At 41.7% G+C, this 21,378-nt stretch overlaps 2 protein-coding genes across 7 annotated transcripts in view; one reads left to right on the top strand and one right to left on the bottom strand.

Annotated features, from left to right (window-relative positions):
* Window positions 1-743: 743 nt before the first annotated feature.
* Window positions 744-17,419, bottom strand: GORASP1 (golgi reassembly stacking protein 1). Of its 2 annotated transcripts, none has more exons than XM_042474526.1 (9): window positions 17,257-17,419; window positions 11,513-11,593; window positions 8,832-9,035; window positions 7,730-7,816; window positions 6,626-6,756; window positions 5,495-5,639; window positions 4,308-4,443; window positions 3,278-3,430; window positions 744-2,182 (listed from the first exon to the last, which is right to left on the bottom strand). In XM_042474526.1, the coding sequence occupies exons 1-9, from the start codon at window positions 17,320-17,322 to the stop codon at window positions 1,920-1,922; spliced, it is 1,266 nt and encodes a 421-aa protein (XP_042330460.1). In that variant the 5' UTR covers window positions 17,323-17,419; the 3' UTR covers window positions 744-1,919. The 2 variants fall into 2 exon arrangements, with proteins under 2 accessions (XP_042330460.1, XP_042330461.1); XM_042474527.1 differs by lacking the exon at window positions 17,257-17,419 and adding an exon at window positions 11,702-11,834.
* Window positions 17,420-17,562: 143 nt separating this feature from the next.
* Window positions 17,563-21,378, top strand: part of TTC21A (tetratricopeptide repeat domain 21A) — a 44,615-nt gene continuing 40,799 nt past the window's right edge. For 3 of the 5 annotated variants that reach the window (XM_042474522.1, XM_042474520.1, XM_042474521.1), the window contains exons 1-3: window positions 17,720-17,820; window positions 19,476-19,605; window positions 20,480-20,593. In XM_042474522.1, the coding sequence (XP_042330456.1) occupies window positions 17,794-17,820; window positions 19,476-19,605; window positions 20,480-20,593 (271 nt within the window). In that variant the 5' untranslated portion in view covers window positions 17,720-17,793. Of the gene's footprint in view, window positions 17,594-17,719; window positions 17,821-18,295; window positions 18,400-19,475; window positions 19,606-20,479; window positions 20,594-21,378 lie in introns of those variants that run through there. The other 2 variants (XM_042474525.1, XM_042474523.1) reach the window with 2 other exon arrangements.

Genomic DNA, 21,378 nt, shown 5'->3' with positions numbered 1-21,378 from the left:
GTTTCTGCATACAAATTTATTTCATATACAAGGCAATGAGTGCCACAACCAGACTTGGACTGACTACTGTAGCATACTATTTCCCCTCTACAAAATAGGATGGATTGATGCAGAAGTCATGTAAAATAGCAGAATTTCACCATTATGATAGGGCAAGAATGCCTGTAACTGAGCTCCAACATGGTGTATGTGTTGGACTAGGGCCCTGGAGCAGTGTGAATCCCAGAGTTGGAAACCCTTTGGATGAACCTTGAGTAAACTGTACTCTCAGCCACAAAGGAAAACGGTGTGATAGGGCCACTATGAGTTGGAAACTACTTGAAGGCACACAACATGTATTTTCAAACAAGGCCAGAAATTATAGAATGATTGTCCCATCATTCCTAAACCTACCACTCCATTGTGCACTGTAATATCAATCCCATAATCCCCAGGCATGATTTGTACTCCTGCTCATAAAGAGGGCACCGCTAAGCCTCTGGTGGTAGGGACTTCTTTATGAATCGGGTTGCCAGACCTCACACCGTGCCTTAGCTCATCTCCAGGCAAAAGGCTGGATGCAAATGTCCAGCTCAACTAGGAAAGCAGCAGTTTGTTGAAATTAGACAATAGGTTGCTAAAACAACCACTGATGTTTGTAAGAGCTTGGTAAATAGACGATTATAATACATCCATTAGGAAGGAGAACCAGTCATGCTGAAGAGTGCTTCCAGAGTTAGAGATTTGGAAAAAAAGAACTTGGCTTTAAACCCTTAAAAGTATTTATTTCCAATCTTCCAGGAAACAGAACCTGTGAAACTAGTGATTTATAAAACCCATTTCAGAATATGCATTAGCTGTGCTAAACGAATTCATGTTGAAAGAAAACATGTTCACTTTCAGTAGTGCCAAAGGTCAAAGAGAGACCAGCCACCTCCTTTGAGAAATGCAGTGGCTTGTTTTCTCATCAGCATACACCTCAAATGAACACAGACATCTGATTTTTCAAGGAGGTTAATGAAATGTTAACTTATTTCATCAGCTATGTCCTTATAATCTCAGCCTTAAGTGGTGGACAAAGGCTCAGGAGAACCGTTTGAGTAACGCACATTCCCAATTAAAAGGTAAATATAAAAACTAAATTGCTAAAGTATTTGCACCTTTAAACTACTCTTCCTAAGGAAGTTTTCTGTTGTCGATAAAGTATATTTCTGCTTCAAGAAGCAAGCAGTTGTACAGGAGAGTAAATAGCTGTTTGTTGTTTGAAAGTACAGTTCAGTCTAAGGGCATGATCCAGTCTATCTTGTGCACAGCTATTCCCTGCCAGAACTGCTTGTGTCTGTAGCACATTCAGATGTGAAAGTGAGGTCTGCAAGGGTGAGGCAGATGTTACATGATCTTAATCCACATAATTGCATGAAACACACCCACCTATCTGTTAAATATTAACAGTGTGGGTGTACAGGCCTGGACCATGTCCTAAGCATCCAAAAGAACATTTCAATATGTTTTTTCCATTATGAATCAGGTTCTACCTCAGTGTCCAGAACACGAGGTCAAGTTATAAGAATTACTTTTGCGGAATTAAATAAAATGATTAAAAAATAAAACCATTTCTGTTTAACTCAGGGATGCAGGAATGGTTAGAATTAAAACAACGAGATGAAGAGCTCAACTGAAATTAAGAGCTTGGTGTGCTTCCTACTGCTAGCCATCTAGGTAGTTGTTTATAGGATCAAGACAAAATTCCTATAAAACACCACTTTATCTAAAAACTTCTTTCTCAAACTGTCAGTATTATTGCCTATGTCCCAACAACCAGTGGTGACCTGTTAGGGCAATGCTAGTGGAGGCACCTTGGATTTTGCTGTGATGAATTCTTTGGGCATCCCAGGATCAGCTTTGTAGGTTCTGGTATGCTTAAAGCATGAGGCAGGGCCTCACTTTGAGGGATATGAAGTTTCTTCTGTCAGTCCCTCAACCCTTCCATCATCATTGTCACATTGTAATGTTTTGGACAACGGGGAACTTTCAGTCCCATCTGGGAGCAAATCAGTTTCTTGAGCACCGTCATCAAGTTTAGATGGGGCATTTATGGAGACATTCTTAGGAAGAGATGATACAGAAGAATCCAAACGCATTCCTTCCTGTAACTCCGACGGAGAACACACACCCTCTGGATAAGATACTGAATCTTCTGAAACTGGAAACACACAAGTTACAATTTTATTTATCGTGATTACAGTAAATAGTAGTGCTGGTACTTCCCAAAGCACTGAACAAAATACAACATAGTGCTGTTTGTGCAGGGCCAGCATGGTGTTTTTTCACCTCCTTTTCCAAGCTCTAAAAGCTACCCAAACACAAACTCCAGTGTCTTTCCCAGTCCTCTGGAGCAGATTTTTGGGGTGCACAGGGGCTTCCTTTGTAGGAAACCCCAAAAAGAAAGGAGAGTCCCCTTTCTATTTTGGATGGATTCTTTTTCTTCCACCAATAGAAATCCCACAGTGGCTCATATGCATAACGTCCCTAACTGTGATTGGGGAAAATGGCACAGACCCATCTGAAAACATTCAAAGATAACAGCTGAGAAAGTAGACCAATGTCTACAAAAGCTCATGCTGCCAATTTCTTTCTTTTGTTTAGTCTCAAAGGTGCTACAAGATTTCTCTACTATCTGAAAGCAGTAAGTGATCCTGGATACCAGCCCTGTTAAACAAGAAATGGTGTCTATTTTCACATAACTTGCTGAGTTCTTTATGTTTCAGTAACCTTCCCCAGCAGAATATTGGACGGATTGAACAAGTAACTCCTGACTCAGTTTTGGTGAGTTGGCAGCAACTGTATTCCGAGAACAGCTATATGTCGGGGCAGAAAGAACAATGGTACTGGCTCTCAGGCCTCTGCTCTTTGCTGCATAGTGTTCATCTCACTACTAGATAAGAATTATTCACCAACCAACAGTTTGCAAGCCAAACTGCCCATAAAATTGTCCTGCAACAAAATAACAGTGCCACAAAACTCTTTGTAATTAGTTGTCTGCAAAATATTTCTATACTATGGATTTTGGCAAGGACTTGCTCAGTCTGCTTGCAATGTCAATATAGTAGTGTGACACTGTATGATTTTTTTAATGTATCCCTTTTGTTATGATTCTTTAAACCATTTGCATCAGTGCAGTGGATCAGAGATGAACTGCCAATGTTTACTAAAAATCACGTTAATAAAAATTGCCTGCAATTGCTGTCTCCAGTTCAATCACACATTTTTAAAGAAAATGGTTTTAAAATGTGCTTACCAAAATATGGATGTGCTCCACTGTGGGTTATTGAGCTGTCACTTGTTGTCAGAGTGTTTGTTAAGTTCAAAGGAGCAGAAGAAGAAGGCACATTGATTGTTTTCACTAAGTCAATTAATTCAGGAAAAGAAGCATCAGACATATCTATAAAACCTGAAAAGGGAGAAAAATAAGGAAGCACAGTGAGTAATTTATTAGGGTACTGAAAGCTACTGATTTAAAAATGAAACTTCCTCCTTTCCCTAAATACCACTAACATGACTTGTAATTAAAGAGAGCCCAAGTTATTGTATTTATTTATTTACAGCCTTTATACCCCTGCACCTCACTCAAAAAAGCTCCCACAGCAGCTTACAAATCATTGATTTGACAGTTCCCTGCCCTCAGGCTTACCATCTAAAAAATACAGAACACACGAGGAAAAGGAGATGGAGGGGTTAAGTCTAGTAGATGCTGCCTTCTCTTCTCTCCCTCAGAGGCCACAACGGTGGTGACTGGAATGGAGAAAAGGCCTTCTCACCAGCCACTGCAATGAGGGCACAACAGAGTGTGCCTACCTATTTATTGTCTTGCTTGGAGGCCAGAGCCAGGGCAGTTGGAATAAAGGACCTTTCATCAACTACCGGCGTCAAGACACAATGGAACTGTGCCTGGCTCCTCTTCTCTCCCTCTGAGGTTCTAACTATTTGGTCAGCTACATACAGCCCCATGGGGAAAAATTAATTTCTCCTACATTTCTTTTGACATATCCCTGATCCAATCAATCTCAGTTCTTCCCAATTCAACTTTTGAGATATGACAGGAAAAAAAAAAAAAGGGGGGGGGAGTGGCTCTTAAAAATCTTAGTGCTTAAGTGCCTTGAAGATAGTTTTCAAGTCCCTATTCCTTTCATTGACTTGCCCTGTTCCTTGCTCCTTGTACAAGCAAAATACATGTCAAAAGCTGCCTTGTCAACACAATTTTTTTTTTAAAAAAAATCAGTTTCTTTTGACACACTTTTGCACAAATAGGCTTGTATGTTTTAAAATACCTGGATCCATGACTCTCTGGACAGGAGGAGGTGGATGAAGAGAATTTTCTACTGGATGCACATTCACACTTTGAGTGGTACTGTGATCTAGGTTTGTGGATTCTTCACTCTGGGAGTTAGCCGCCAACAGAGGGGCCTGGAAATAAAAAGAAAAACACTTTTATTAAAGAAGGAGAGAGATTAAATTTTTCAGAATTAGGAACATTTGACACACAGCTATTCAGAACTCCTATAGGGAAGGTAGATGACATTTCCCCAAATACCTAATTCACCATCTCCTTTCTGAAGCATGGAAATAGGAATGTAAATCTTCAATTATTTTGCCCTTTCATGCAAAAATAGGTAATTACTGTAGTTTTCCCAAGTGTGGGAGAAAACAAGTAATTTTGCATTGTATTGTCCCTGTATTTGAGCACCCCAGAGAATTTTTCTGTGCACAAAAAAACATGGATTTTTGTGCAAAAACATTTCCTGTGCAGAAAACACTATTTCTGACAGAAAACAGAATTTCCTTTTGCACAAAAAAGTCAGGTGCTCCTCGCTGCAGAAAATCATCTGGAATACTTTGAGATTTAAATACTAGAAGAAAACTGCACAAAAACCTTTCTGCTCCCTATGCATTTTCTATCTGTTGTGTGTGACCCTTTTTTGCATTCTATTGTAGTTGTGTATTTTAGTATTTTATATTGAAATGGTTATAAACGTTTTATCTTGTTTGTAAAGAGACATGTACATAGATGATGCTATATAAATACACAATAATAATAATAATGTCCTTCCTGGTGGGGCTTTCCAACAGCTAGGAAACCCATTTTTTACTGGGAAATGAATAATATTATTTCTACCTATGCAAACAGTATAAGCTCATGCCTGTCAAAGTTAGAGACCAGTGAGGTTCATCAAACGGGGAGAAGATGCAGCTCATTAATAAAGTATCAGTTTTACCTGAAAAAAACTGTAGACAATTTCAACAACGTATTCATTTCATGCATTTATTTTATATTCTGTACTTCAGGACTGCTGTACACTCCTCTGAAACTTTTAGATCTAAGCAGTTTATAAATATTAAGAATGCAGGGGAGCAGAAAGGATAATGACTTGCTCACAGCAATGTGGGGAGTATTAGGTAGCAGAAATATGTTGCATGTTAGAGCAGCTAGAATCATCCTTCATTCTGAAAGGCTTACCTCTCTATAGCCATTGGACGGGGGTTCTGCAGGCATGTCCTCTGTAGGCAAAGGGGAAGAGGCACCAGCTTCTGTTTTTTTCTTTGGCACAGCAGGCTGTGTTGGGATTCTGTGCAAATAGCCGTATCCAATGCCACACCCTAAACTTTACAAGAAGGTAAAGAAAAATGCCTTGATAGTCACAGACTTGTAGCTTCACTTGTTGTACTGGAAGGATTATAAAATGAGACCAGAGCAAATAGTCGCCCATGTTAGTCAAATCATAAGAATGGCTCCCTATCCACTTCTTCCTCGTCCGTCATCTCAAAGGACTAAACAAGTGTGTATCTCCTGCACACTGACTAGAAATGTCAACATCTCCATCTGACCATACTAGGTGGAGACTAAAGTGAGACATGAGCAACATACTACATTAGCACTCACATTAACATTCCCAAGTTGTGCTCCATACTGAAAATCAAATAATGGAATCATAGACTCAATCCCCTTCTCGCCTCCAAACCACATTTTTAACACTCAAATTGCATTTTCAATACAGGAGCCATGTAGAAACACAACAGGAGAAAGGACACAATTGCTGTGAGTAGCAGAGATGTGTATGGGCCTCAGGTTACACTCATCTCCTGCATTGCTCCATATTCCAGGACCCACCATCCAATTTCTTACCACGTCACTCTTCTCACACAGCTTTCTATGGACCAGTTAAACTTTCATGCTTTTTAGGGTGTCTGTTAGTCCATCAAACCCTCCCTGTGCTTTCAATCTCTACCTTTCTCTTCCAAATATAAGGAATGTAAGCCCTCTGGACAAAAATTGTGGTGCTTCAATGTTCTCTGCATCCCCAGCACTTTGTTGTTGCCTGACCAAGTGTACCTGGCAGCAATATGAACACCAGGAATGGTTTGCTCTCCAGTATGAAGATCTCACCCACTCTGTAGATTTCATGGGGCCAAGTCTCTTGACAGACTGACATGAAAGCAAACTGTAACTCACAGGGCACTGTAAAGTTCAAAAATTATTTCAAACATCTAGCAACAAGTTATGATTTAATAACAAGAGCCAATGTATGGCAAGCTGAGAGTAATCCTGACCTTATCTACCATGATGGATCCCATTAATCACATATCCTACCTTCCTTCTCCACCCCAGGCTCCATTTGGGGTGACAAAAATCTCTCGACAGGAATCTGTTTCCGTGTTGTAGACCATCAGCTTCAAGGGCTTGCCCTCATGGGACTCAATCAGGGAGAAGAAATCTTCTGACTGTATCAAACATACTTTTGTTATTAACATGATAACTATAAACTAGGTTTCCTCATTATATGATTTTCACTTTCCAGATTTTTTTTTTGGGGGGGGGGGGGGGGAGAAGTCTTAGCAGGCCAGCCCACCCTCAATCCAGGCTTCTCTTGATGTGCTGGACCGTAATTCCCATTGTTCTCCAGCAGGACATAATGGGAGATGTTAGTCCCACAGCATAAGGGGTAACAAGTTATACGAGGACTTGCCTAGGCAGAGAATTAGCAATATGTTCTCTATTTCCCCTCTCCCCACAACACACACATACTTACACAAAACACTCCATGAAACTGTCAAAATACAAATCATAACAGTTGGACATGGGTCAATGCTTTCATCTGTTAATTCTCTGTGCACTAATGCTGGGGCAAAAAGGGGACAAACAGTGGGGCAGTAAGGAAGTAAAAGAGAACAAGTGGCCCAGCACATGCGTGAGGGAGAAGAGAAAGAAGAGCATCCTTGTTATGGAAGCAAATAGGCATGGGACTGTGGGCCTTATATCTTCATTCTTCTGAAGGAATTGTTTTGGCCAAACTTCTAAGGAGATTGGATCCAGCCTTTTGTGTTTTCCTCTACCATTTAACATGAATCTTTCTGAAACCTTGCAAACTATGGAAGATGGATCTTTACACAAAGTTTTACACAGAAATGTTGAACTATTATCACAGCAAAGAGACTGATCAGAAGAAAAGAATGTGCATATGCAGCATAGTCTAAGGCTGGGAGATATGGTTTATATGCTTTTAATCTTCTAAAATTATTCCTATTGCTTTGAACTGTTCTAAACTGATTTTATGGTATGCTAGTCTGAGATCCACAGATACAGAGCAGGATATAACTACTGTAGTAAATATTTTCAACAAAAAAAAAAACTTCCTAGTTGTGCCCATTGCTGTGACTATCTCTCAGTGCTGTCTACAATCCACAACCCACTTACCTCCTGCAGTATCTGATCCGATCCAACAATGTAGTCTGTGTATGGCCTCAGGCCAGCTAATGCTGCTGGCGAACTTGGCTCCACATCCTAATGAAAGACAATCATCAGCCATGTTAACACCTATACTGATAAGTCAATATATCAAACAGCCCAAAATGGTCTTTATTCGTTGTTTTGCAAACTCTTCCTCCCAAGAGTGCTGGTAAGTGTATGCTTACTATAAAATCCTTAGTGGTGGACCATTTCATAGAGAAGGTTCTGCTCTTGCTAATCCCAGCCAGAAGCGATGCTGCATGGTAGAGCTGGACATGTGCTAGGACACTAGGTGTTTCATATGAGGAACCAGTCAAGCCCAAGTGGTGTCCTCTAACAGATGAGAACACATATGATCCTTCCCATGGTTATAAATAAATAAATATATTCTGTCCTATTACCATCACGGGTAGATTTGGTGGGGAAAAGGGAGAGGGCTGTTCTCAGGCTCTGGAACTCCCTTCTTAGTGATATTAGACTAATGTCCTCTTGCTCTCCTCCCATAAGCAGGTGAAGACGTTTTGGTTTCAGCAAGCCCTTAAGGGCTGACTGCTCAGGGGAAAGAAGTCTGTAAGGATATTCTAGATTGTCTATTTTGTTTTTGTGCTCCCTCCCTTTTTTTAAAATGGGCATGCTTTTAACTGGAAAGCCAATACAGTATAATGCCTTGAGTACTCGGACTCAGAGAGACCAGGGCTTGGCCCTGGAAAATCATTATGTGACCTTGGGCAAGTCTCATCCTCAGAGGAAAGACAATGGCAAACCCCGTCTGAACCAATGCTGGCAAGAAACATCTCAACATAGGTTGGAAATGACTTGATGGCAAATCAACAACGAACACTTTTAACAGTTTGTTCAGTTATGATGATAGCTTAACTATATTTTAACTTTTGTATGATCTGTACTTTTGTATGATCTGTAGTGTATCTACTTTAGCTTTGATTCGCTTTGATAAGCTGGGTTTTGCTCTAGGGCTGATGAAAAGGTGTGATATACAACAATAAAAATAGAATGCTTTGAAATGTTCAAAGGCTTCATGGCAGTCAAATACATTAAGTTTCTTGCTTACCAGCACATGCCAAACGTGCTCATTGGCACCCTGGAAACTGCAGAACCTCACGCTGGCTCCCAGAAGGCCTTGCCCTCCCCACATGTTGCTAGGAATCACCTCCACCTCACGCACTTTCATCATTTTGATGTTATAGACCTCCAGCTTCACAGCCTTCTCCACATTGGCTTTCAGCAGATCTTTCAGGGTGTCACCTTCTTTATTCTAAACACAGGAAAGGAGGATACCAGAACTTTGCTTTCAAATACATCAGCCAACAGACTCTCAAGTTCAGAAAATAATTTTCAAATAACTGACAGAAGGGTGCTTTTTAATGGAATAAACTGAAGTCAGAGCACTGACATGATCCCCGACAGTGAAACAGTTGCGATTCTGTTCCTTTCTAAGAAATAATGAGCAATACCAAGGATGCAAAGTATCTAGCTTTCAAGATGTCGGTGGACTGCAATTTTCAGCACTCCTCACCACTGGCTACTGGGAATTGTAGTTCAACAATATCTGGAGGAGCACATAGACTAACCACTCTTGAGCAATACAATCACAAGATGTGGTGATGGTTACTAGTTTAAATTCATTCATTAAACTACAGATGGAGCACTTCCCAGTGTCAAGGGACTAAGCTGCACATACACACCAACCCATAAAGAGCCACATACAGCTGTTGTCAGGGACTGCTCCCAAGGCTCCTGCTGTCACCAAAGGACCATCAAAATTTAGTGGCAAGAATTCACACTTTCTGCGCTCCCGGAAAAATGCCAGTGTGGCCTGCTGCATTGTAGAACCCCATAAAGCGGCAAGGCAGAGTATCGCCTTCCCTTCAAGCAGGGAAAGCTAAGAAGATTCTGAAAAGGTCAGGGGTCTTTAGAGGGGCACGGAATTTCAATAGCAGCATCAGAGGCAGAGGAACGTGGGCCACAAAAAAACCAGTGATCACATGTGGCCAAAGCGTGCATTAAATGTATATCATGAGAAAGGCACACCACATCTCACACTAGTGACATAAAGGACAGAGTTTCTTCCCTATGCGAGTAGCTAACACTGTCTCTCATTATAATATTATGTGGCTTATCTTGTATGTTATATGAACAGTACTATAACAATTATAGGCTTGGCTGTACTATAGCTGACTTAAAAAGGGGGAAATTAATTCTAGATAAGCAAAGCTCAGATTAGGCAAAAAGTGGAGAGGGAGCAATACACCCGATTCTTTTTGCCTTTCTCAAGTGAAAACAGACTCTATCTGTCTGCCAGATTGTATGTGAGCCAAGCCCCTCTGAACAAGTTAATTACTGACAGGGTCATATTTGAACAAGCACCCAAAACAGGTTTTATGACACAGGAACCAGTGTCAACACCCTCCGCACCTTCCCTTCACAGTATGCCACAGGTTTCTCATAAACTAGGCTTTGTTTGCAACACAAAAAAATCCAGATGACTGAAAGTAATTCTGCCCAGCTGTACATGCCAAAGGGGAAGGAATTCAGCCTCATCAACAGGATTGCATCTGATGTATTTCTCGGAACATCTGATCCAAGCAGAACAAAGTGATATTATAGATTCTCTCAGTCAGGACACTATGCTCCTACTGATGCAGCCTAGGAATGGCTTGGCTTCTCTGGCTACTGCATCATGCTGCTGACTTGTGATCCACTAAGATCCCTGGATCCTTTTCACTTATTTTACAGGAAATATGAGAATTCCAGTAATTTGGAAAAGTCAGGTCACAGAACTCACTCCCAAATCCTTCCAAAGTTCAGAAGGGAAAGGCAGACAAAATCTGCAAATGTGATTTATTTTTTATTTTATTTGATATTGTTCATAGGCCACTGTGGCCCATAGAAAAGGTCACAGGGCTCTTTTGTGCTTCCATAGGCCCCAAATTACAACTTTACTCCTTCCTAAGCTGGTGCCAGATATTGACCAACCATTCTCTGTTCAGACCTGCTGAAATGCTAAGGAACCTGAAACAATACTGAGCTGTGGTCAACCACCATGGGCTGGAGAAGGAGCTTTCAAGAAAAAAGATTAGAAGCACCTCAATCCCGCCACCTCCTAAAGCAGTCTGCCAGAAATGACATTACAAATTCCAGTGGGTTGCAGATGAAGACAGTGAGGTAAGAGGTGACCCTATGAAAACACTTCTTGTTTCCTCAACTATTTCCTTTCCATACTTTCTCCTTTTGTGTTGCATCTGTTCAGATTGCAAGCCTGCAGGAAACTGGTCTTTTAGTGATTCTGTGTAACCCTTGTGGGCTAACTGAACAAGACAAAAATGCAATTTATAAGTAACTTATAAATAATGTGAAGGGAAGAGAGCTTTGAGGCTTCTGAAAGACTAACAGATTTTTAAAAACAAATTTAGATATTTTAAATATTTACCAACTGTGGCTACAATCCACATGTCTGATGAACTGGCAGTTGGCTATAACTTGCAAAAGGTACTATTTTGGACTACAACTTCCAGAATCCCCCAGCCAGCATATCCAGTGATGTTGTGCTGTGCAGCAAAAAAGGTTCAAATACGATCAATAAGGAACAGTCCCTGTCTGCTGGTCATCGGCCATGCTGGCTACCTGGCTGAATTCTGGGACTTGTAATTTGAAACAAGTAATCTTTTCCAAGTGCTGTCCCTGATCTGCAAGAACAACAGACTCAGACAGACTTGTGTGCCAGTCACTTACCAGTCTAGTGTGTCCTATTGTCAAAATGAAATCAAAGAATGGCTCCAATCCAGCCTGCTGAGCCGGCGAGTTTTCTTGGACCTGTAAAAATAGCAGTTAACACATGTATGAACTGGATGAAAAGGAATGTCACTGTTAAGCATGCGTGTTCTAAATTAAGTTGGCAGAAAGGGTCCATAGCAAGCATACTTCCAAGCTAAGCAATCAGAAGCTTGTCACAACAACTGGAAGAATTGCTTCTGGCCAAGAACAGAAGTATCACAGTCAACCACTGCAACAAACAGGCTAAAAAAATTCTCCTCTATACCCAAACTGAAGTCACAAGGCAACCTAAATGGGAATTTAGTGTGCAAAGCAGTCCTGCTCCTCTTGGAATTTCATGAAACCCTGCTGGAGACTACAAAATCATTGTTATTTATTTTGAAAGCAATGACATATTGGGTTAAACATTTCCTAAAGTTGTTTCATAGGACACAGTTAAACAAGAGGCCTACAATCAAATTGGGTGATCTTAACAGTTTAGAGCAGAGCTCGGCAACTGTGGCCTTCCAGATGACATTGAACTGCAAGTCCCATACTGTAATTGCTCTGTGCTGGCTAGGTCTGAGGGAAACTGTATGCACAAAACATCTGGAGGGACATGTTTGCCCACCCCAGTTTACAGCTATAACTTCACTCTTTTTTTGCCAAATCCCTGGGCTTTCCTCTCCACCAAATGCATCTGAGGAAAGAGGCTCAAGTCTTTGAAAGCTCATGGTACCAGCTTCTTTCTTTCAGTTAGTGTCAAAGGTGCTACAAGATCTCTTTGCGTGCTGATTTTCCAGATTAACGTGGCTATGTATCTTTGAATGAGGATACCATGTTCCGAGAGGCGGGTTCAAATTTTTTTAAAAATAAGCAGAGAAGCAGCATACGAGGGACCTTTTAAAGGACTCAGGTCCTTGAAGAAAGTATCATAACATTTCCACTGTCATGGTTCATAGTCTCTGCACAAAAGAGGAGAAAAAGAAGTACAGGACAGACCATTCTAAGATCAAATCACAAACTCTTCTCATAGACATAGACACATTACAGAGACACTGCACTCACAATAGTTTTCCAGAATATCCCCAGGGCAGGATGACTGGGTAGAAAAGGAGGAAGGGAGAGAGAGAGAGAAAGATCTGTATGATCTTCATCAAAATAAACTGTGGTCATTGTCTACAAATGGGAATAAATATATCTATGTGTGTGTGAGGATCTCTCTTTTTACAAAAATATGTTTGGCCAAAGACAACACATAAACAGGTTGGATCTCATACATTTAAACCACATAGCCAAGTGGTGACAGCTGCGTCAGTTGAAGTAATCCAGCGTTTTAAGGATGATAAATGGCTAGTGAGAAACATTTCCCTCTGCTCCATCTTATATCCTATACACATACAGATGCAACAAGTATTTAGGAGTCCTGTTTATACAGAGCTGAGAAAAGCATGTGTTTGATTATTCAAAGACTGTATGTCTGATTTTATAGTAAAAACGGTATTGCTGGATCAGGCCCGCAGTTTACCAGATGGCTCTGAAGCAGGAACACAAAGATGGCATTGAAATTAAATCTAACTGCACATGACTGTGAAGAAAAAGATTAGTAGGTCTTCTCCCTTTGGTAATATTACAACTGACCACAGATGCAAGTGAGGAAAGAAGATATTTCTTCAGTCAATGAAAAAATAACAGGGCTATATCTAGGCAAAACCCTATGAAATTCATGGGATTGTCATAAGTTTCTTATTTATTGATTTATTTAGGTATTTATACCCTGCCCTTCAGCCCTAATGGCTCTCAGAGCGGCTTACAATTATTATTTTTAATCAGACAGTTCCTTGCCCTCAGGCTTACAATCTAAAAGACATGACACAAAAGGAGAAGGGAATGGTGGAGGGAAAGGGGATGAGGCCCAGTGGTTCTCTCCCTCTGAGGCCTGGACCAAGGCAGATGGACTGGAGGGAGGGCTCTTCCTTCCTTCAGGCTAGTCCTGATGGAGCTGGACAAGTAGCCTGAAGGTAGACACACACTCAAGGCAAGCACTAACAGAGTTCCTCTCCCAAGGGGCAGCCCTTTTAGCACACTGCACAAAAAATCAGGGAATGTTATCGAAAGAGCTGAGCAGTTACATGTGCGGATGTGCTTTAAAAGATATGAGACAGCCTTTACTCCAACAGAAGCTAGGTCTTGGATCCAAATGAAATTTGGACATAATTAGTGTAAGCTGATAGACTGGGTAGACAGACTAATTGTGTGTTGTGTGCACCTTCAAGTCATTTCCAACTTCTCTGTCGTGTATCCCTCAGATCCAGACCACAGCCAAGGCTTGTAGATTCTTTTTGTACAATATTGCCAAAATCCAACCATATCTCTCCGCCTCTACTGCCAAGATCCTGGTCCATGCCCTAGTGATCTCACGACTTGATTACTGTAATGTCCTCCTGGCTGGGCTTCCTCTTTCTCACCTCCGTACTTTAATCTCTGTCCAGCATTCAGCTGCATGCATTATCACTTCCACCCACCGCTCTGACCACATCTCTCCTGTGTTGGCATCCCTTCACTGGCTCCCTCTCCCTTTCCGCATTCAGTATAAGCTCCTGCTGTCGACGTTTAAAACCCTCCATGGACTGGCTCCTCCTTACTTATCAGACCTTCTTTCTCCTCACCTTCCCACCAGGGCCCTCCGTTCTGGTAGTCAAGGTCTGCTGTCCCAGCCCAGGATTTCCTCTGCCCCATCTCGGATTCGCCCCTTTTCACTTGCTGCCCCTCACTCCTGGAACCTTCTTCCCCCACAAGCAAGAGCCATCACTTCCTTAACCAGCTTCAAAACGGAGTTGAAAACCATCCTATTCAGAGAAGCCTTCCCAGGCATCGCATAATTGTCGCTTACTATCTGATGTTCTGTTGTTGACTGTTTATCGATCCATTTCCTGTATTGCTATGTACTATATATGTATTATCCTACTTGTGAGTATGTATTTTCCCTGGAAGAAGATTAACCATCCATTTTGAAGCCAAGCCCTCCCTCCAGTCCATCTGCCTTGGTCCAGGCCTCAGAGGTTGAGAGGAACTGCTGGACCTCTTACCCTTTCCCTTCACCACTCCCTTCTCCTTCTGTGTCATGTCTTTTTAGATTGTAAGCCCGAGGGCAGGGAACCGTCTAACTAAAAAGATTGTATGTACAGCGCTGTGTAAATTTACAGCGCTTCAAAAATAAAGGTTAATAATAATAATAATAATAATTTCCAACTTCCAACTATCATAGGGGTTTCCTGGCAAGATTTCTTCAGAGTAGGCTTGCCATTGCCCTCCCCTGAGGCTGAGAGAATGTGACTTGAACAACGGGCTTCATGGCTAAGCTGGGAATTGAACCCTGGTCTCTAGATTCATAGTCCAACACTCAAACCACTCCACAGATCAATTAGCTCATCCTTAATACATTAAGTCTGAAATAAGCGAAAACATGACTAGTTAGCACGACAAGTTAGAGCAAATCACAAGACTAACTGCCTCGTTTTGATAACAAAATACGTCACGTCATTAGTTGAGACAGCTGAAGGGATGTCAAACTGAGGATGCAGCAAGCTTGTTTTCTGCTGCTCCAGAGAATAGGACCCAGAGCTACGGATGCAAACGACAAGAAAAGAGATTCCACCTCTGCATCTGGAGGAAATTCCTGATGGTAAGAACGCTGCCTTGGAGAGTGGTGGAGTCTCCTTCGCTGGAGGTTTTTAAACAGAGGCTGGATGGCCTTCTGTCACAGGGAGTGCTTTGACTGTGCATTCCTGCATGGCAGAAAGGTTTTGGACTGGGTGGCCCTTGTGGCCTCTCCCAACTCTATGATACTATGCAAGATTCCTATCTGCTCCAGTCAAGATTTTCACCAGCACTGAATTCACTGCATCTCGTGATGCACAATTAAGCCTGGCTTTACTCCACAGTTTAACATTACCAGCAATAATAATAATAACAGTAATAATAATTTTATAATAAGTAATTAGAAGCAGTAATGTAGATGTAATTCAAAGCAATTCGAAGTAATGCAATTTGGCACCACTTTATGGATGGGGGTATTATATTGTTTTAATGCATTTTAAGCATTTTTATCTTTTTAAAAGCATTTTGATATTTTATCATTGAATTTGTTTTAATTGTTGTAGTCATTTAACCCTATTTTAACATACTATTTCTGTATGTTTTTAAATGTATGGTGTCTTTTTAATGTTGTAAGCCCCCCTGAGTCCCAAGCATGGAAGAAGGGTGGGATATAAATAAATATAAATATAATAATAACAACAACAATAGTGAAATATTTGTTTGTATCCCGCCTCTCCCGTTTGAGGCTCGAGGTGGGTAACAGCAAGGAAAACCTCAAATACAAAAGTCACAGAAAATAATAATGAAACCGTCCCCCAAAACCCCCACTTGTCTACCCTCCCTCCCATTAATACAAAATAATAACAATAAAAACATTTAACTGGAATAACCTCAGTTGAAAATGCTTGGCAGGAAGTGACAACAATAATAACTGCCATGACCCCAAGCCTTCAGGATCCTGGGATTTGCAGCTTGCCAGCCCTTCTCTTGTGTAAAGAAGGCTAAAGACCTTGGAATCATAGGGTTGGAGGAGACCACAAGGACCACCCAGTCCAACCCCATTCTGCCATGCAGGAAATCACAATTAAAGCATCCTCAATAGATGGCCATCCAGCCTCTATTTAAAGACCTCCAAGGAGGGAGACTCCACTACACTCCGGGGGAGTTTGTTCCACTGTCGAACAGCCCTTACTGTCAGTAAGTTCTTCCTAATGTTCAGGTGGAATCTCTTTTCCTGGAGCTTGCATCCATTGTTCCGGGTCCTGTTCTCTGGAGCAGCAGAAAACAAGCTTGCTCCCTCCTCAATATGACATCCCTTCAAATACTTAAACAGGGCTATCATATCACCTCTTAACCTTCTCTTCTCCAGGCTAAACATACCCAGCTCCCTGAGTCGTTCCTCATAGGGCAAGGTTTCCAGACCTTTCACCATTTTAGTCGCTCTCCTTTGGACACATGGCTCCAGTTTCTCAATGTCCTTTTTGAATTGTGGCACCCAGAACTGGACACAATATTCCAGGTGGGGCCTGACCAGAGCAGAATATAGTGGCACTATGACTTCTCTTGATCTAGACACTATACTTCTATTGATGCAGCCTAGAATTGCATTGGCCTTTTTAGCTGCCGCATCACACTGTTGACTCATGTTCAACTTGTGATCTACTTGGACTCCTAGATCCCTTTCACACGTAGTTTCATTCAGCCAGGTGTCCCCCATAATCCTATATCTGTGCATTTCATTTTTCCGCCCTAAGTGCAGTACTGTACCTTACATATCTCCATGTTGAATTTCATTTTGTTAGCTTTGGCCCAGCTTTCTAGTCTATTCAGGTCATTTTGGATCTTGATCCTGTCTTCTGGGGTATTTGCTACTCCTCCTAATTTGGTGCCATCTGCAAATCTGATAAGTATGCTCCCAATCCTTTCATCCAAGTCATGGCTCAAGCTCACAGAACCCTGGGATTTGTAGTTCGGCGGGGTACCAGCGAAGGCTGAAGGAGACCTTCCGAAACTACAAATCCCAGGGTTCCATAAGAAGGAGCTACAGCACTCAAAGCAGTGTCAAAGCGCGTTATTTCCACCACGTAGACGCACCCCACTGTTTCCAACCCCCTCTTGCTTACCCCATGGACGTGATAGCCCTCGGAGCCGCCGTCGGGGGCCCCTTCGGAGCTGGAGCCCAGCCCCATGGCCAAGGAAACGGAGGCCTTAAGAGCCCCGCGGAGGCGCCTCCATCACCGCCTCATCCTCTCCCCTCAGCCACTTCCAACACTGCAGCGCCGACCGCGCATGCGCGAGCAACGAATGTCCGTCAAGCGGAGAAGGGGCGGAGCCAGTGAAAGATGACGAACTGGCACCCTATAGGTCGAGGCTATCCCCGCCCCCTTCCGCGTGAGGGGCGGGGTCTCTAGTGGAGAAGGGGTGACGAAGGCAAAAAAGGCGTCTAGCAACGGGGCCAAGGTAAGGGGCGTGGCCAACGGTAACCAGGCACGCCGGGCGGTGATTGGTGGTGCCGCTTTTTGATTGACGGGTCGAGAAAAAAATAATACTGTATTGGCGACGTTGCGCATGCGCTAGTTTGGATTTTGGAGGAGGAGGTGTGACCGTTGGTGGTTTAAACGGTCGCCTCAGTCTCTTCTTCTATAAATCCAGTCAGAGAAATGGCGAACGGCGGCCCTGAGGCGCTGGTACCCTCGCCTCCCTTTTCAAAAGTGGTCATTGTTTATATATATATACACAAAGGAGGAGGATTCAGTCAGGCTTGCCCCTTCCTTCTTCTTTATTTGAGGGCTTTTATAATAGACCTGCTTTGCCATTATTTTAGTTATTATTATAATTGTTACCAAAACACAATTACAAATATAAGACCTGCCTTGCCATTGTTTTAATAATAATAATGGTTGAGATAATAATAATGTTTTGGTGCCCTTTCTTCCATCAGCGCTATAATTAAAAAATGGATGATTAAACACAGCACTGGACCAAAACACACTGGAGAAATAATCCAGTTTGAGGCTGCTTTAACTGCCCTGGCTCAGTGCTAGGGAATCCTGGGAATTGTTCCTTGTGGCACCAGAGCTCTCTGAGAGAGAAGGCTAAATGTCTTGCAGAACTACATTTCCCAGGATTCCCTAGCACTGAGCCAGGGCAGTTATAAGTGGTCTCAAACTGGATTATTTCTGCAGTGGGCTTTGGCTCCCTTGCCACCTGAAACCTCAGGCAGGCCCTTTGGAGCGAGGATTCGAAAATGCTAAAATCATAATGTGGTAATATACTAAATTCACCTATATAATAATAATAATAATATAATATATAGGTTGGCGAAAGTCGATGCAAATTTATAGAATCCAGCTCCAACAGTCCCTCAACCAGCAGCCAAGTATCAAAAGCAGTAGTCAGGGGGAAAGAAGGCATTTCATAAGAGGATGTTTCATAATAAGGACAAGAGTCTTATTCTGGATTGAAGCCATTGAGGCATCATCTGTACAAAAGAAAAAGAATTAGGCAGAAGAAAGCACTACCTCAAAAACCACCTGGAAGTGTGGATCCGTTTGGTCCCACTTTAACACCCAAGATCTTGTGGGATCCTGCGATTTGTAGTTGGGGAGTGAGGAACTACTCAGTCCCTTCTAGGCAGCTCTGCTGAAGAATTCGAAATACCCTTCGCAAAACTACAGACGCTAGAATGCTATACAATAGAGCCATGGTAGTTAAAATGGGGCCAAAGTGCTATTATATGGTGGGGATACAACCCTGGCCACTTTCGTGCCATTGACTGCTGCTAGAGCTACTGATATCAATAGGGTATCCATGCTGTGCAACAGGTGCATAGTTATATAGTTCTTTGTGGGGTTTTCAGACACCTTTTTTACTTTTGGGAGGCCACACCAAAACACTTGCTTTAGCACAAATAAAGGGAAACTAACGTCTAGGGAGGCATATAGCCTCTTGTCTCATTTTGGCTATTTTTTGACACCAGCATGAAAGTACACACTGGGACAAGTACTCAACAAAGAACTGGCCATGGGACAAACAAAGCTGACCAGCTCTGGTCTGTGTATCATTGCAAAATGCTATGGGGTTTGTTTGTGCCGCAGACAAGTGGCATAGATCTATTTGTAATAAACTTCAGTTTGACCGTATAATGCTATACGCGGACACTTGGAAGTATGACCCACTGAGTTCAGTGAGGCTTATGCCCAAGTAACTGTGTCTAGCAGTCCTCTGAAAGGTACAAGATGTCTGGTGGTAGATTTGGCAATCTTGCCTTTGTGTGGTCATTTTGCTTTGTGTACTGAGTTGAACAAAGATGAATTCCCGTCTCTTATCTTTCCCTTTCTAGGCTAGAATTCTATACTATGCTCAAGAAAAATACTTCAACCATGTCGTTCATGTGACAAATGTTGAACTGGCAAAACATCCTCATGATGCAGTATTGATGTTTTTCAAAGGATTGGGAACCTTGCTTCTCGGTAAATCATAACACCAAGGAAGGGTGGAAAGTACTTGCCTTTTCCTGTTTTTGTTTGTGGCTCAAACTGAATGTTGCCCATATCTCTAACTGTTTAGGAGAATTTTTAAATTATTCAAAGGTACATAGACTGAACCCAAAATGTGGATTCAAACTGAAATGAGGCATAACGGATTGGTCTGGAATAGAAACAGGATATAAGTGTGGAATGATCGCATGGAGTTTTGTGAAATGCAGAGATGCTACTTACTTTTATTAGTTTGAAATTAAAAGCCTGGCACCTCCAAATAGGCATCCTTTGAGCAATTTATGAAGCTGATTCATGAAGTGTCAGTAGGAACAATAAATGTACTTCATCCTGAGTACAAAATTAGCCTGAAAGCCAAACTGAGCTAAAATACCTATTCTTTTCAAAGATGTCAGATCTACATTTTAAGGGAAATCAAACTAGAAACTTTTTTTTAGAAAAGCTAAACTAGAAAGCTTTTTAAAGAAAATCTGAACATATCAGGGTCTGGAAAGCATCACATAACTGTCCCTGCTGTAAATCATATTTTAAAGCTGGAGATTACATGACCTCAGGGTCTACATTCAGACTAATATCTGGAGCAAAAAGTGATAAAGTCTACCATGATATCTTAGTGGTGTACTGTTAAACTGAACTATAACAATCTGACCACTCTAAACCTATAATCCTATGCATGCTTAACCAGAATAAGTCCCTTTAGATTCATTGAGACTTACATTTGAATAGACATGTGAAGGATTGTGCTACACAAGGTTAGAATCTGACTTTTTCCTCCAAAAGACATGTTTCTGATATGTTTTCAAAGTAGTGACTGCTATAACCTAATTAATGAGTTATATTTTTGCAGGCCGAATCCAGGAAGGCATCTCGCTCCTTGAAAATGCCCGGAAACGTCACATAGATGTTTCTTTATGCTGCCTCCTTGGTCTCATTTATGCACACAAAAGATGTGAAAATATTGGTAAGCTTGTTTTGATTTAGATTTCCTGCATGGCAGGGGGTTGGACTGGATAGCCCTTGTGGTCTCTTCCAACTCTATGATTCTATAACTATATACATATATATATATATATATATATATATATATATATATATTGCACCATTCATCACCCACCCTAGCACTGCCTTTCTGTGCTGGTGGGATTATGTGCACCTGTGAAGCAAGAGGCTATGCTGACAGTAACAGTGCTGCTGATAGGGTTTCTTTAGTCAGACAGGCTTTTTCTGAGGAGCCAGACTGTGCTGCACAGCAACTGGGCAGCAGGAGTAATAGGGGAAGACACTGGCAGAGGATTTCTCAGAGACAACAACAGTGGCACCATAACTAACACTTGTTAGTACTGCACAGAAGAAGGCAGTGGTAAACCACTCCTGACATTAGTTTTGGAAGTGCAAAAGCTAAGAGAGCAAATGCAGTTTGTTCCTGTTTTTACAGAAAACAATAATAGCAGGGTGGGAAGGAGCCTTTGGATCTAGAAACCAAATTAAAGGAAATTAAAGGCCCACAGTTTGGTACCACTTTAACTGCCATGACTGCATCCCACAAAATCCTGGGATTTATAATGTAAGCAGGCAGTAATGAGAGACTACAAATACCAGAATCCTGTAAGCTGAAGTGGCCTCAAAGTGCTGTAATTGTATTGTGTGAAAAATACGTTATTTGAGAAGGTAAATAAAAAAAATTCTAGAGGATCAAACCCTTTCAATTTTGAGTCTGTCTCTGATTAAAATCAAGATTCTTTTCGG

The sequence above is a fragment of the Sceloporus undulatus genome, chromosome 6 (genome assembly GCF_019175285.1).
Source record: "Sceloporus undulatus isolate JIND9_A2432 ecotype Alabama chromosome 6, SceUnd_v1.1, whole genome shotgun sequence".
Lineage (NCBI taxonomy): Eukaryota > Metazoa > Chordata > Lepidosauria > Squamata > Phrynosomatidae > Sceloporus > Sceloporus undulatus.
Note: the sequence above shows the minus strand (reverse complement) of the source record. Positions and strands in the feature narration are given on the sequence as shown.